The sequence below is a fragment of the Hylaeus volcanicus genome, chromosome 8 (genome assembly GCF_026283585.1).
Source record: "Hylaeus volcanicus isolate JK05 chromosome 8, UHH_iyHylVolc1.0_haploid, whole genome shotgun sequence".
NCBI classification, from domain to species: Eukaryota; Metazoa; Arthropoda; class Insecta; order Hymenoptera; family Colletidae; genus Hylaeus; species Hylaeus volcanicus.
Genome location: NC_071983.1, coordinates 5,395,918 through 5,410,092, shown reverse-complemented (window position 1 = coordinate 5,410,092; position 14,175 = coordinate 5,395,918). Strand labels below are relative to the sequence as shown.

General features: G+C 45.2%; 1 protein-coding gene across 3 annotated transcripts in view; it reads left to right on the top strand.

Moving 5' to 3' along the window:
* The window catches only part of LOC128881425 (early estrogen-induced gene 1 protein), a 46,652-nt gene that overhangs the window by 22,654 nt on the left and 9,823 nt on the right, over positions 1–14,175 (top strand). The window contains exons 3-8 of one of the 3 annotated variants that reach the window (XM_054132451.1): positions 7,901–8,021; positions 8,289–8,479; positions 8,567–8,772; positions 9,179–9,398; positions 10,507–11,223; positions 13,229–13,381. In XM_054132451.1, coding sequence (XP_053988426.1) covers positions 7,901–8,021; positions 8,289–8,479; positions 8,567–8,772; positions 9,179–9,398; positions 10,507–11,223; positions 13,229–13,381 — 1,608 coding nt within the window. The remainder of the gene's footprint in view (positions 1–7,900; positions 8,022–8,288; positions 8,480–8,566; positions 8,773–9,178; positions 9,399–10,506; positions 11,224–13,228; positions 13,382–14,175) is intronic. The other 2 variants (XM_054132453.1, XM_054132452.1) reach the window with 2 other exon arrangements.

Genomic DNA, 14,175 nt, shown 5'->3' with positions numbered 1-14,175 from the left:
TACCACTTGAGAGATAGAGCAGAGTCGGGATATGGAGTTTAATGGCAAACTAATTCCAGGATTCTTATCGTTATCAACGTTCAGCCCCGATTTACGATGTTACAACGTCCACTCGAACGCTCATTCCTATTGGTATCTTTAAAATCACTCGCGTGCGATTGAAGCTGTATTTGTCTACTCTCATAGTTGAGGTAAGAAAGTAAGAATTATGGAAAATTAATCAAAGAAATCAATAATACTGCTTCAGTAGTTGGTCTCAAGCTGAGAATTCTTCTTGAGGAATGAAGAGTATTTACGCGAAGGGTTTCGAAGCTCATGACTAATCTTATATGAGGATATTTGAGAATATACTGTGGGGGAGAGATTTACTATATTTAAGGGGCTACTATTACGGTACTTTGAAGAGAATATTTCAAATACCTCGAACAACGTATAAAAACAAATACTCAATCTTTTAAATCAAACTAAGAGGAATCGAACACAATGCCACTCGAACGAATCCTTTTGCCGCCATTATGGCGAACATCGGGATATGCCCTGAAACCTGAAACCCACAAAGAGCATAACCGAGTAGATGAACGCGAGAGAAGGTCCAAGATTCGTCCAGTTGTCGCGAAGCGGTCCAAGTGTCGTGAGAAATGATTCGTGTTGGTCGTGCGAACCAAGGGAACAACAATGTCTCACACGGATCAATTGTTACGTTACATTAATAACACATAACCGTCGCGGCGGTGGCGGGCGTACCTTAAGTGATGGTAATTATTGTTCGTTCGACGGCGAGACGTCGGCCGTATTCGAACAATGTGGCGCGCGACCGTCGTTACCGATAATTAGCGTGGCTCGCGGTCGCTGGCGATTGCGGCTGATAACGCTCCCGTGGAAACACGCATACGCGATAACGTGCTCCTCGTTATCGTACTACGAATCGAGAATCGTAAATAATCTTGCAAATCTGACGTGCGTTAGGAATCCCCACACTGCGAGGAGTGTGCAACACAATTTATTTTCAAATAAATGAAAATTATACATATGCATATGTACATAAATAGACTTTACACGTTTATACACTCGTAGAAACAAATTTATTTGGAAACATTAAACCTATCGTTTAATTTAGACAAATTTCGTTAATAAACCCAGATGGTACAAATATTTATGGGACTGACTGACTGACTGACTGACTGACTGACTGACTGACTGTCCATCTTTGGAGTAAATAAAATATCATCAGCTTCGAACCGATTTCCAGTCTCGAAACTTGAACGAGACGTTACAGCGCGTCGAAACTGTTTCGAAAGGCCCGAGATGTTGGCTTGCGCTCCGCGAGCGGAAGGTCTCGGTTAATTGTCGGCTTATAATTAGCGTCGTCTTATTATTAGTGCGTACACGTGTTCCTCGACGGCGGAAGCGATCTCCAAAGCAGCGTTTCTTTTCCTGCTTTGTCCCAGCTCGACTCCAGCTGCGCACGACGGTCTTCCGTGACGGCGTTTCCCTTCGACGATTCAAACGCGTGCAATTCGATTGAAGTCAACTCGATAATCGTCCTCCTCGACGAGCTGATTCGAATTCTTCCGGCTCGCGATTCTCGATCCTCGACAGCTAGAACTCCCTGAAATTAACAGAAACATGGAAGTGCATACATTTAACACACGCACGAGTTAATTATTTATCGGTTAATGGATGGCGTGTGCGATTTGCTCGACGAACAGTTCACGCCTCGACGACCTCTCCTAGCAAAAAGCATCGGTTAGCCCCTGGTTTTACTCTTTTTCGCTCGGTCACGTTGTAGTGGTATAAAATTGATTTTTCGAGAGCAAGACAGATCTCATTACTGATCCCCGCACTCGTTGGAATTCCCAAGATCGAGTTCGAGATCGAGTTCGCTCCTTCTTCGAATCGGGGCGAGAAAACTGGTCGGCCCGCTCGACATTTGCCTCCTCGATTAGGAATCGCTGCGACACGAATACCATCGTTGTTACGAAGATTCAGGTGCGTTTTTATGGAGATACATACGCGAGGTTTGATGAAATGGAGGATTTTAGGGTGGTTGGAGGTGAGATATCGAAGGCTTTCACGTGTTAGGTCTGCACGATTGTTGTAACCGAGGTTTTCGGGTGCGAATCGCTATTGGTCAACCGATCACGGTGATTACATCGAGGTGATCGAACCCCTGAAGACCTATTTGGAAACTTAGTTTGCTATTTTATCCAAAGGACCACGATCTGCACCAGAAATTACTATCAACTAGAAGCCACAAGATTTATCGAAGTAAGGAAGAAAGTGGTCATAGTAAATATTCTTTCTAACTTCCTCCTCGGTCGCGATGATCTTCGACGCGTGCTATCGCTCCGAGGCGTGCGACTTCTCGCACGAGCGAGCATCGATTACGCGGAATGACATAATAATGCAGCTCGCAGACGCGGCAGCTATAGGTTCACGGCCAGTCTGCTCTCGACGACTCGGCTAATATCTAATTTCCTGCTCGGGCAAAATGTAAATAATCATCGACAAACAATCGCGATATCAGCTTTCAGACTTCCTTTCGAAGATTACTTGGTCGGTGGTCCACTCGGAAACGCGCTTGACTCGTGGGTCTCCGGTTCGAATCTCTGTGCCTACGCTACGGTATCGTTTTCTTGCATTTCATTTGTCGTTATCGAGAATCTGCAAATAACAATCGCCTCCATTATTCCACGGATGTAATTCATCGATTTCTGAAGGCGTGGCTTTGAAAAGTATTATATACAGTTCTCTGTCGTCGACGAAGTCGCGATACCGGGTAAATTTCCGGGATACATTACAGCTACGTTTACAGTTACACGCATTATTCCGTGTACGGAGCGGCGATGGTTGGAAGCACGTTCGTCGGTCGATCGGCTTCCAGAATCGAGTTGTCGCCCCGTCGAGCTATCGATGCAACGGACCACTATCGAGATAATGTATATTTGCTCTTGCGATACCAACCGGAAACGTGCCATTTCGACTACGGGGAGTCTCTTCGCTGTCTTGCGTATCGGGTCTTTAATTCGTCGCTGTTCATTTGCATTCAACGTTGCTACCGCGACGCCCGACTAGCGAACACAACGAGACCTTTATTATTCCAACTAATTGCGACGCCGTGTGAATAGCGAAATGACTCCGTTTTCTCGTGACGTAAGATATTTTCATAAAAAGGAAAACCTTTGAAACGTTATCGAGAGACGAACGACTTGTCGCGATTCCGTTTTTCTAAGGAACGGTGCGACATTCTTCGGGAGCATTCCGATCGTCGTCGACCCTGATCTTTGGAGACTAATTAAATGTTCTTTACGCAATCGGCTTTTCATAGTCTGCGAAGACTCGTTCGAGAAGAAACTCGTTTCTGCGGCGAGACGTATGCTAAACTTTGTTGCATGCATCATTCGATTCGACATCTTCGATTTTCCCAATTTCCGATAGAGAAATCATCCTTTATGGCCTAGATGAAACGAGCGTCTCCGCGATACCTCGAGATTGTAAACAAGAAAAAAAAAGAACGAGACCGAGCTCCAGGTGGGCTCGCAATTACCCATGCATTAGGCACTTATCGTCGGTATTTAAACTTTCCTCTTAGATCCTGGAGCTTTTCGTTCGCAAGTGCGCCTTAATGTTTCCCCTCGAGTTTGCCGGGAATTCTTGGCGGTAGCCCCGTTAATCGCCGCGATAAACTTGCTAACCGGTGGACAGTATCCGCGTCCACGAGGCGCCGTGACAAACTGTCCGTGTCATTAGTTAACGGGCCGTGCCGTTCAGCGAGTCGCTGCTGCACAGAATTTACCGCTTCGAACTTACGTAACTCGCGTGTTAACGTGTCCGATGATTCGACCATCCCATGATCGCTATGCGAACTTCGGATCGAGGCCCGATAATCCGCGTCTGGATCATCGGTAGATCGCACGAGCGACCGAAGAAACTTCTAAAATCAAATATGATGCGTCGGTATATAGTCATGATTAAACCGTGCATGTTTGCGCAAATTCATATTCTTATGTGCATAGCCGAAGAGGAGAAATGTAAATCAATGTCCTCCGGTATAAATGATGCAATGTGCGATTTATTTTTTATATTTAAAGGAAAAATCACTGAAAAGCAAAACATGGCTCTTGCCACGCATTTACATTTTCACAGAAAAGTGTGAAATTTCCTCGTCCAACAAACCTTGTACCCAGAATCGTGTAAATCGTTTTAAACAGTCGTTGGCCGTTCGATTCGGGAGAGGGGAATGAGATTTACAGCTGGATAATGTTTTGGACGTTAATTTATTGGGGCAGATTACGCGGCGCGATAACGTCGAATAATTTCATGAGACTGCGAAGGAACGTCGGTGCGCAATCGAAGGCAAGAATTATGCCTGGTAAAATATCGCGCGATTGTGCAACGCGTCACGGTGAAGGTTCACGTGCAAGGTGAATCCGAAATAGTTGCTCGGGATTTTCTCCTTCCCGGTCACGGTTTTCTATCGATTCAGCCACGCGCGGTAAATGAAACGAAAATAGCGTAAATCGTCTTTGCTCTTGTATCGAGAAATTCAACTTGTATTTTCTATGCCGACTTCGACTTCGTGATTCGTTTTTATCTTTACTTGGCCCTGCCATCCAATTACCAAAGATGTCCCCGCGTTCGTTGCATACGGATACGAACGATTTCGCCTAACTACTGTTGTGCGTCGACTTTCACCGTCATCGCTCGGTATAATTCACGGATCACGAGCGACTGCGAGAATTGCATTAGCCGTGGGCAAGGCTGTTTCAAGGCTGTCCAGGTTGTGTGTCATTCGCGGTTTCGCAATCCGGTTCAGATGAAAACGTAGGCCTAGTCTCGCGAACCGCGTGTGCACCTTGCTTTTTCCTAAACACGTGCGCCTGATTCTCGGCGTACTTTCACTCGTCGCCTTCCTTTCGCAATAGCTGATAACGGTGACCACCTGGACACCTGTTATCACGATCGATCGTGCCCCGATTATCCATCGCGTTCGATCCATTTCACGGATCGTTTTAATTCAGTCGTTCGTTAATTGATTCGTTCGATTCACGTAGGAAATAAAAATCGGATCGTCTTGATCTTGACTGGAACGCGAATGTTTATGCTTACCAGTTTGGGTGCTTTTATTTCTTTTTATGTGAAAGACTGAATTTCGCTCGACATCGTCGATACAAAATTACAGTTTACTCTCGGCTGATTTCGAAATAAAAAGTTCGATTAACTTTCCATAATATTTGAACAACGTGCATCTGAACGACGCGGTGCAATAGCGTTTTACAACCACAATCGCGTCACGGTTATCGTTCGACACGCGAGCAAACACGTTAATCGTGTTTCCGGCTGGTTCGATACCCTGGATACGCGTGCCTTTTATCGAGGAATCGATAACTTTTGGCGCGTGCTTTTTGTTGCGCGACCGTTGCCACGAGACACGCAACCCTTGATCAAATACGAAACGCTCGCTGAAATTCCGCAACGAACTTCCTGGGTACTCGCTTACATTTCCGAGAAATTAAAATTCCGCGTGAATTCGCAGGTGAAGTCTGCGTCGTTAAATCCTAGTACCATGAAATATCGTAAGCGGCGTTGAATATTCTTCTGCTCGCCAGAGATAGCAAATATTTACTTTGACAGTGTTGGTTTACTTCGCGCTAGATAATTGATATAAAACGACGCGAGTGAATATCTTGCCTTCGTTTTATCAGCTGCGAAATTTCAAACGTTGAACTCGAGACGAGGAAGTAAAGATAATAAAATAAATGGAGTAAAAATAATGAAATAAAAATAGTAGAATAAATGACGCAACATTTTGCACTGTCTCTTTAAAATGAGTCAGTTCAGAAACTTTCTGAACGGAGTTAGCATGCGCGCACGATTCCTCAGCTTCTCGTATCGAAGAAGAGGTGATGTCGCGAGAGTTTCGCGCAGCCAAATGAAAAATACGAGGGAATTAGGGTCGGCCGGAATAGCAGACACGATTCTACGCTCTTCTTTCTCATTCGTGCCTATTAAGCAGGTCGGTTGCATCGATGTTCACTGGCTCACGGATATCCTCCCTCCGTGTTCCTGATAATTCGTCGATTCGATGCATCGTCACGAATCCTTTCTTCCACCCTCGATGGCCGAGATACGCCGGAAATACCGACTTCTTAGGTCCCACGGAAGATCAAAGCGACCGTTCCGCGAGGGAACGGAAGAATTACGCTCCCGTCTCGCGCCTGGTGTGTCAGGATTCGTTAAAATCCTAAAAATTATATGGAGAAAAAAAAGAGAAATGGGCGAGGAAACTCCCTCGGTGTATCTTTGAAAGTTTCCTTGGGATCCGTTGGCCCAGTTTCTCCTCCCCGTTGGCTGGCCGCAAACTCATTTGCAATTCCTATTTTCTGGACGGACGTTGAAGTTAATTAACCTTGAACGTTGTTGCAACAAAACTCCCGTGCAGGCGGACTTCGGTTAATTACTTTTTGAAATATCCGCTCGTTAATAACAGCCCACTGTCGTCCGCGGTGGTCAGCGTTCTTTCGAATTAATTGTTTCGATTAAAAGTAACGATAATGGTAAACGATGCTCGTTACTTCGATGCATTTGGTGTGATCGGTGCTGTCGCTTCTCTCGCGATAAAGTCCGCCTTTTCGTTGCCAGTTGTGGCAACCCTCGGTGGGAAGGTACCCTTAAAGCTTTCTATTTTCCGCGAATTCGTACAACTTGACCGTGTGCAACGCTGGTATTCGAGCTTGGTCTGCGATGCGTTTAATCTGTAATCTTATTGTAGATAGAAATCACCGCTGTGACTTTTCCACTCGTCCAGGTAATACCTCTAAGCCGTCCAATCTCGTTAACCGGACTCGATGTGACAAAAACATGCCTGTCGGTCAACGAGTTTACGCGGAGGCAACGATAATCACGATTCCTACGATTCTGGAAAAAAAAAGAAACACTGAACAAATTCCTCCGCAATCGATACCCTCAACTCTTCGGGGTTAGCTGGGATAAGAATTGGCCCACCTTTTCCTTAGTCTCCGACGCGGGGTGGAGTATTTTTTAACAGTAAGACTATTAAGCTAGGCTATTCGGTTCGCGTGGAAACGAAACATTTTTCAACCCTCCTCAAAAGGAAGGAAGTTGATGGTCTCCTAATTAATAAACCATTTTATTTGAATTTGTATGCCAATTTTGAAGCTGAATGAGCAACGTTACCGTAATTCTCCGCAGCTCGAGTTTTATTTTAATTTCTAAATCACGGTGCCTCAAAGAGTCTATCGATAGTTAATTTGTACTTTAATCACATGCTCCAACTCCTTGAGGCGAGCAAGTTTTCACATCGATTTTATTGGTCCCTTCCCTCCGTGGCAAGTGCTTTTATTATTCACTTCGCCCAGTGTTTTGCACTTGGGAACTCTTTCTGGTTCTCGTCTAAGGTCGATAAAGCGACACCCCGTGTCGAGGAGGGTGCGTGCCGTTGACGACGTTTACGACCACGGGGTGCTTACGAACCGCCAAGTGAATTGGAAAATCCACGAAAAATCCCACGAGATTTATTTAGGCCTCGAACATCGCACCGTGAAATTGTTACCAGCTTCCAGGCCTATGATAATAAACTTCCCAATTGATATTTTTACTTTGCACAATCGCGCAGCATCCAGAAGTATCGAAAGTTTATTTTGTTCAAGAGGTAAAAATTCTTCTTGAAATTATGAACGCTTCTCTTTGCTAAACCATCCTTCACGCTACCAAGTAGTATTTTTATTTGAGTCCTCGTTATGTTAGGGTTCCATCCTGATAGCGACACTCACCCTCGAATCTCTTATACTACATACATCGATTGAAATTAATTTTGACAAATATCTCTTACCTTGTATTTCCGTACGAAATGTTCTCACTCGTGTCGCTTGCGTTTCAGGGAGGAGGTGCAAGAGCACACGGTCAGATGGAACGCCAGATTCGAGTTTCTGTGCAAGATGAGTGCCAACGCGTCCACCGGTGTCCTCGATCCGTGCATCTTGAGGATATCCGTGAGAAAGGTAAGTCGACGAAGCTTCCAGCCAATAGCGTGCAAAAATTATATTCGAATAGATGCCAATAAAATTAGTTTCCGATCCAATACTAAAGAATCAAATGGCGAAAATTTGGTGTCCGCGAGCTAGGCACCCTAGTAGAAATTTACGATACCATCCTAACGAATGAACAATTTTTATTTCGAAATTGGTATCCGGCTTGAAAATTTTACCCATCGCTGCTTCTTATTCCTATCGTCTGGGCTCTGTTTTAATCGGCAATTAATTTTGCAGGAATTGAAGGGAGGCAGGTCCTTCCAGAAGCTCGGCTTCACCGACCTGAACCTCGCCGAATTCGCTGGAGCTGGACTCTGCAGAACGAGGTGCCTTCTGGAAGGTTACGACGCAAGGCATCGACAGGACAACTCCATGCTACGCGTTGCCATCAAAATGAACATGCTGGCGGGAGACATTCTGTTCAAAGTGTGAGTATAAATTCTACCGATTCCTAGAGTATTATACAATTCCTCTTTAAAAACTGAACATTGGATTGACTGAAACCTCCCTTTCAGACCCTCTCCGTCGCTGAAGCAAACGCAACTCGCAGTGCCAGGGGTACCAGGTATCCCTGGCGTGACTGCCGACGAGGTGGCCGCGTCGGAGAGGTGTACCAACCGAGAGGACTATGTCTCCAGCGGGTCGTTGGCTGGAAGCATAGCCAGCGCCAGCAGTGGTTTCGGCAGTCTTCCCAAAAAGAGGCCTGCTCTCTTTACCTCAGGTAACGTTTGCTTTCTTTCGAGGCTCCAATGTGTATTTTTCTCCATCCTCTGGAATCTATAAAGAACTTTGGCGATGTGTAAATATTATTGGGTTCTCAGTATGCTTATTCCCGAGTGTTTATTTGCTGAAACTGGCCCTCTTCAACGGGTGATTTGAAATAATATATTACAACAAGAAACTATGAAGAATGAAAGATGAAACTTAAGTATGGTAATACCCAAGATATTATACGATTATTCAATTATTTACCCCCTGAAGAGAGCCAACGTATACCCGAAACATATGGAAATTTATTATATATACAAACAGATAATATTCACACTCGGTCCGAAACAACTGCGAGGAAGGAAGAAATACATTGCATTCCGATCAACCCGTTTGCTTGATCGTTGTTATTGTTTCAGAGCTCCTTAGCGGAGCGGAGTCGTACGATCCCATGACCCTAAGCGAGATCGTACCAACAGCTCTTCCAGTGGAGACACTAGCTGAAGCGCACACAGAGTCGGGTCACTCCCGCAACAGCAGCAACACCAGTCAGCTGAGCAAAGGCTCGGGCTACGGGTCGTTGAATTCCCATAGTCAGCATAGTAGGCAGAGCAGTAGTGGTGACAGTGGCCACATTAGGTAAGGCCATCGCGGCCAACCTGGGGAAACGAAATTAAAACGAGATCCCTCCTAGACTAGAAAATGAACTGTTCTCAACAGTAAAAGAATCGAATGGTAGCCTCTCGACCTCTTAGCCAAGCTGAAAGAGAGAGAGATCAAAGAACGTCAGTCAATTCATAGTGGCCCGAGAAAACCGTCCCGATTTCCGTGTCCAGAGTTCTCTACTCGATACTTTTTAATAACACAACTATTTCGAGTATTCTCACGACTCGTTTAATCGCTTACTACTTGTATGATTCTGTCGTTCTCTCGTCTGGTATGACAGTACCTTCTCTAACTTTCACGGTTTCGCTTGGAACGATGAGTAAGCATGATATTCTGTATGGGGTTTTCCAAGAGGTACTCGGTAACAAGAATACAGTTGCTTGAAGAACCGAATGCGAGAATCGCGAGATAACCGAGAGTAGACGCAGCGGAATATCGTCGCGACGTTAGAACACTAACACTCGCACTAACAACTTCTCGAACCGCGCATTAACCAGCCGCGGACACGCTGACTCGTTGTGGAACTCTACTGCTTGAATCTGTATCTCATCTAGTATTCCGTAGGGGGTCCATTCTACACGGAATCGATCGCTGTCTCTACCGGAGCTCTGAGATTTGGATGAAATCTCTGATCTGGCACAGCACGCGATCGGTTTAGCATGATACGACCCCAAAGTCTTTCTCAGAAAACATACGACGCCTGTCGCTTAACAATAACAGAGATACACCAACGCTCGTGTTTAACTCCAACTCTCTTACGCCACGCTGCACGTTCCACAATTATACTCTGACACGTATCACGAATCCAGCTCGCGTTCAACGAACGGCTGTTAACGAGAAGGCATCCGAATTCTCCGAGGACATCTTTTTTTTCCAACCGCTTCTATTTTTTTTCTCTTCATTATTTAACTAGAGACTCTGGATTCTATCTTCCCTCGTGTATACACATATATACATGTATATAATATTTCTACTTCTCCTACCATCGTCCCCCTTCTGCATCCACGGCGTATCTCGCGCCACATACGCGAGTTTATTATAATTTTTGCATGCTTGAATATTTGTGTTGTGATCTTTATAGGTCACCCTCCTGGCCGGTATGGGCTCCGCGCATTCCCAACCCGTCTCAAGCCCTATCCACCAACCAGCAGCCCCACAGACCCGACACATGTCTCGAATCCACCGAATCCCCGTCCTCGTCCTCCCTGATGCTGCTGGACCCACGTAACCGGTTCTGGTCCGCGTCGAGTCCTCTGTCGTCCCGCGACGGGAGATTGGACGTGCGGAATTCGTCGAGGGGGAGAACGAGTGTCGTGGCCGTCCCTCTGGCGTCCAACGATCAGACGTCGTCGTCACGGGCGTCGAGGAACGGTGTCACGAGCGACGACGGTCGTCTAGGTGACACCGACAACGAGAACGCCGTTGACGACGATGACCACCAGGCGGGCGTGTTCAGGGTACCCGGGCCCCAGGACGTGCCGCGACACTCGCGCAAGAATTACGAGAGGAACAGCTTCGAGACGCGAAACGAGCTTAACGCCGCAAACTCGACGTCGAAGGACAGAAACGGGCAACAACAGATTAGTAGCGCCGTGGCCGCGCCGGTCGCAAAGCCGAGAATCGGTCAGCCAGGTTGGACGAGCATATCGAAAACCTGCGACTGCATCGAGAAAGGCAAGACCAGCCCGGTTTTGCGATTGGCCGATCAGGCCAGGGCTGTATCCTCCCCAGATCCTCTTCATAGGCCCGATAACCCCAGAGCCTCGCTACGTTCCGCAACGACCGCTCAGACCCTCAGGTAGGTTTCATTCATCAACGACTTTCTCTTTTACGCGTCTTTTTGGTTAAACCCCCGTCCCTTAACTTCTTTGACACCGTGTTCCACCAGGAAACAGGTTAGCTTGGGTATCTTGGATATTTGGGTGGTAATAAGGTGGCCGTATGAGTTCCTTTGAGGTTGAAGTAGTGGAAGGTCTGAAGGAAAGCGTTTCTTATATTCCCGCACTTAGGCAGTATCTACGTAATAACTGTGCTGTTGTTCAATTACAATGCTCAGTTTGATGAAACGAACAAAGCTGTCGATATATCTAGTAACAGTGTGTAAAAGTGTCAGCCTAGATTAACGCATACTAACGTAGAAAATATTTCTCCAGTATATAAATAAATAAATTATCTCCGAAATAGGTAAGATATCTAGGTGGTCTGTTTCCAGTGGAACACACTATATATCCTCTCCGAAGTGATTTTTTGCGTTCGATTGGGGGGGGCCCCCCCCACTTGTTCTTCGTCCTCTTTTAACCGCCACTGCTTTTACGGACTTCCCCGATATCGCGTACCCTTCGAATTACACTGAAATCATTATTAAATATTTGTTCGATAGAACGACGAAAGTGTGATGGCGGACACATAACGTTTCCTTTCTTTCTCTTTGTCTTTCATTAGCAAATAATCATCCCCCCTCGTTTGTCCTGCGTTGTTTTCCCTTCTGGTTGGTTTTGTTTCGATTAGGAACACGCGATTTTTGTCTTCGCAATGTGTTTTCTTATTTTTGAAGTTAGCACTCGACGTTTAAATGACGAATCGCGTGATTCTAAATCGATTGCGTTCTCTTCCGCTTAAGTTTATCTATCGTTCCATTGTTCCTCGATACGATGCTTGAAACGAGCCAATTCACGATTCAGGTACACCACGCACGTTGATATACATAGTTTGACGCTTAATCGATATAAGCCGCGATCACCGAAACAAACACCCAAGCAACGATGAGACGCGACGCCTCCAAAAATATTTTAAAGCCAGCAAAAGGATATGTGGAGGTCTGAAAAAGCGGAAACTTCTGCAATTGAAAGTTCTCGTACAGTTTGAAAAGTCTAACAGGTCTTTGGAAGTTTGGAATGTTCTATCAGGAGTCTTTGTAGTCCTGAATCCAAGAACTTTGAAACAACGTATTGTTATCGATGCTGGCAAATTTTTATAAAGAATAAGTGTCTTTCTTACGATAGCCTGAAATTCTTCGAAAATTAGGAGAAATGGCCGTCGATGTCTCACCGTTGCGACACACTAGCTTGCGAGATGAGCTACCGCTTCAGCTTCCGTTAACTACGAATCCGCAAATCATATTATCGCGTAAAAGTTCAACGCAAGGGCAACTGTATTTTAAAAACTTGTCACGCTCGGATTCTATCAAAGATGAATTTTGTCGAGCGTATAATTTCAATAGCGTTTCAATGTTGGAGCAAGGGGTCCAAGAGGTCGCAGAGCGGGTCGACAAAGCATCGACATCCACTTGATTTGAAATGTATTTACACGCTGAAGTGATATGTTGGCAAGCTTTGAGAATTCGTTGTTTGGACATCGAAGCTTCGAGGACTCGGCGTTGGATACTAAAGTTTCGCAGCATCAGCGTTGGATATCAAAGCTTCGAAGGTCCAAGCACTCTACACAAGCTTCGAGAACTTTGAGAAATGAGCTTCTTCTGGACGCATCCATGCACCCATATCACTCGAAAGATTGATACGCACTCACGCGCAACAATATCTTTCAAGGTACCCAAAAAACGGCACAGCCCCTCGCGTGTCTTTGGCACCTGCATACGTCAAAAGACGCTAAAGAAAATACTTTATGTTGATATATCGTTTGAATATGTAAATACATTCCAAATAAGGTGTGGAAGCTTTTTGTCGATCCGCTGTAGATCCTAAAATAGTGTGAAACGAGAATAATAGGGAGAAAGATGGAAAGATCGCAAGAGAGAGGAGGTGTAGCTTTGCTTCCAGTTTGGATGGCTTTGTGAATCCTTGCAGGGGTATTGGCGGAGGCCACCGGAAGTTGCTGGACGGGGCGGGGGGCAAGCTGGCTACGGTCGCCACCAGCCCAGCGGACTCCGAGGAGTCCTCCTTAGGGGTACCGGAAGTCGCTCCACCGAGCTCTCAGCACCGAAACAGCATAACCCCACCGTCAGTCCATGCTTTCGTCTCTTTAATCTGTCCTTCGTCTTTGTGTCTGTTGCTCCAGTGTCTTTTCTTCAGCTTTGTCCTTCCGCGACCACGAAGACGTAGATCGAACCATTTTGTCTAAGTACACTTCTTATCTAGGCAAAAGGTTCGCCATTTTTTAATTCTGTTGAGATATCGAAAAAATACTACGTTAAAAAATAGTCACAGGTATCTAGTTTAAGAATCTGTTTGGTTTTCTTTGTTTTTTTTTTTTTCAAATATATGCTCTGTGGTTACAGCGCTCTCGATCGAATACTTTTTTTTTTTAGAGCTCATTTGTATACGTTAAATCGATTGACGTCATGTCAATGATATTACGAGACCGGTTTGTGTTTACTCAAATGTTCAATTAGATGTAATGAATGTTTAAAAACAATTCACCCATTCATTCCTTTGTAACTAGTACATATGATTAGAAACCGAAGGAGCCGAAGGATACTATTTTTATCGTAACAATAATTACAACCTCGAGTATGTCGCGTTCGATTTCCTCGTAGCGAAAGAATCGATCGTTGAGCAAACGGAATGAAACAATGGAACATATATTCGCGCCTACTTATACGTATTCTACGTCATTCTAAAGTATACATACTCGGGAATTCTTAGAAAAGAATATTGTTAACGGTTTACCATCCGTATGTCGACTGTCCGACGGATTCAAATGAGCAGCGTTAATTGACGAAATGACGATGAATTATATAAAAAAATCTGTGTCAATGTTTATCTAGCTTTTTTTTCGAATCGCGGTGTCCTCT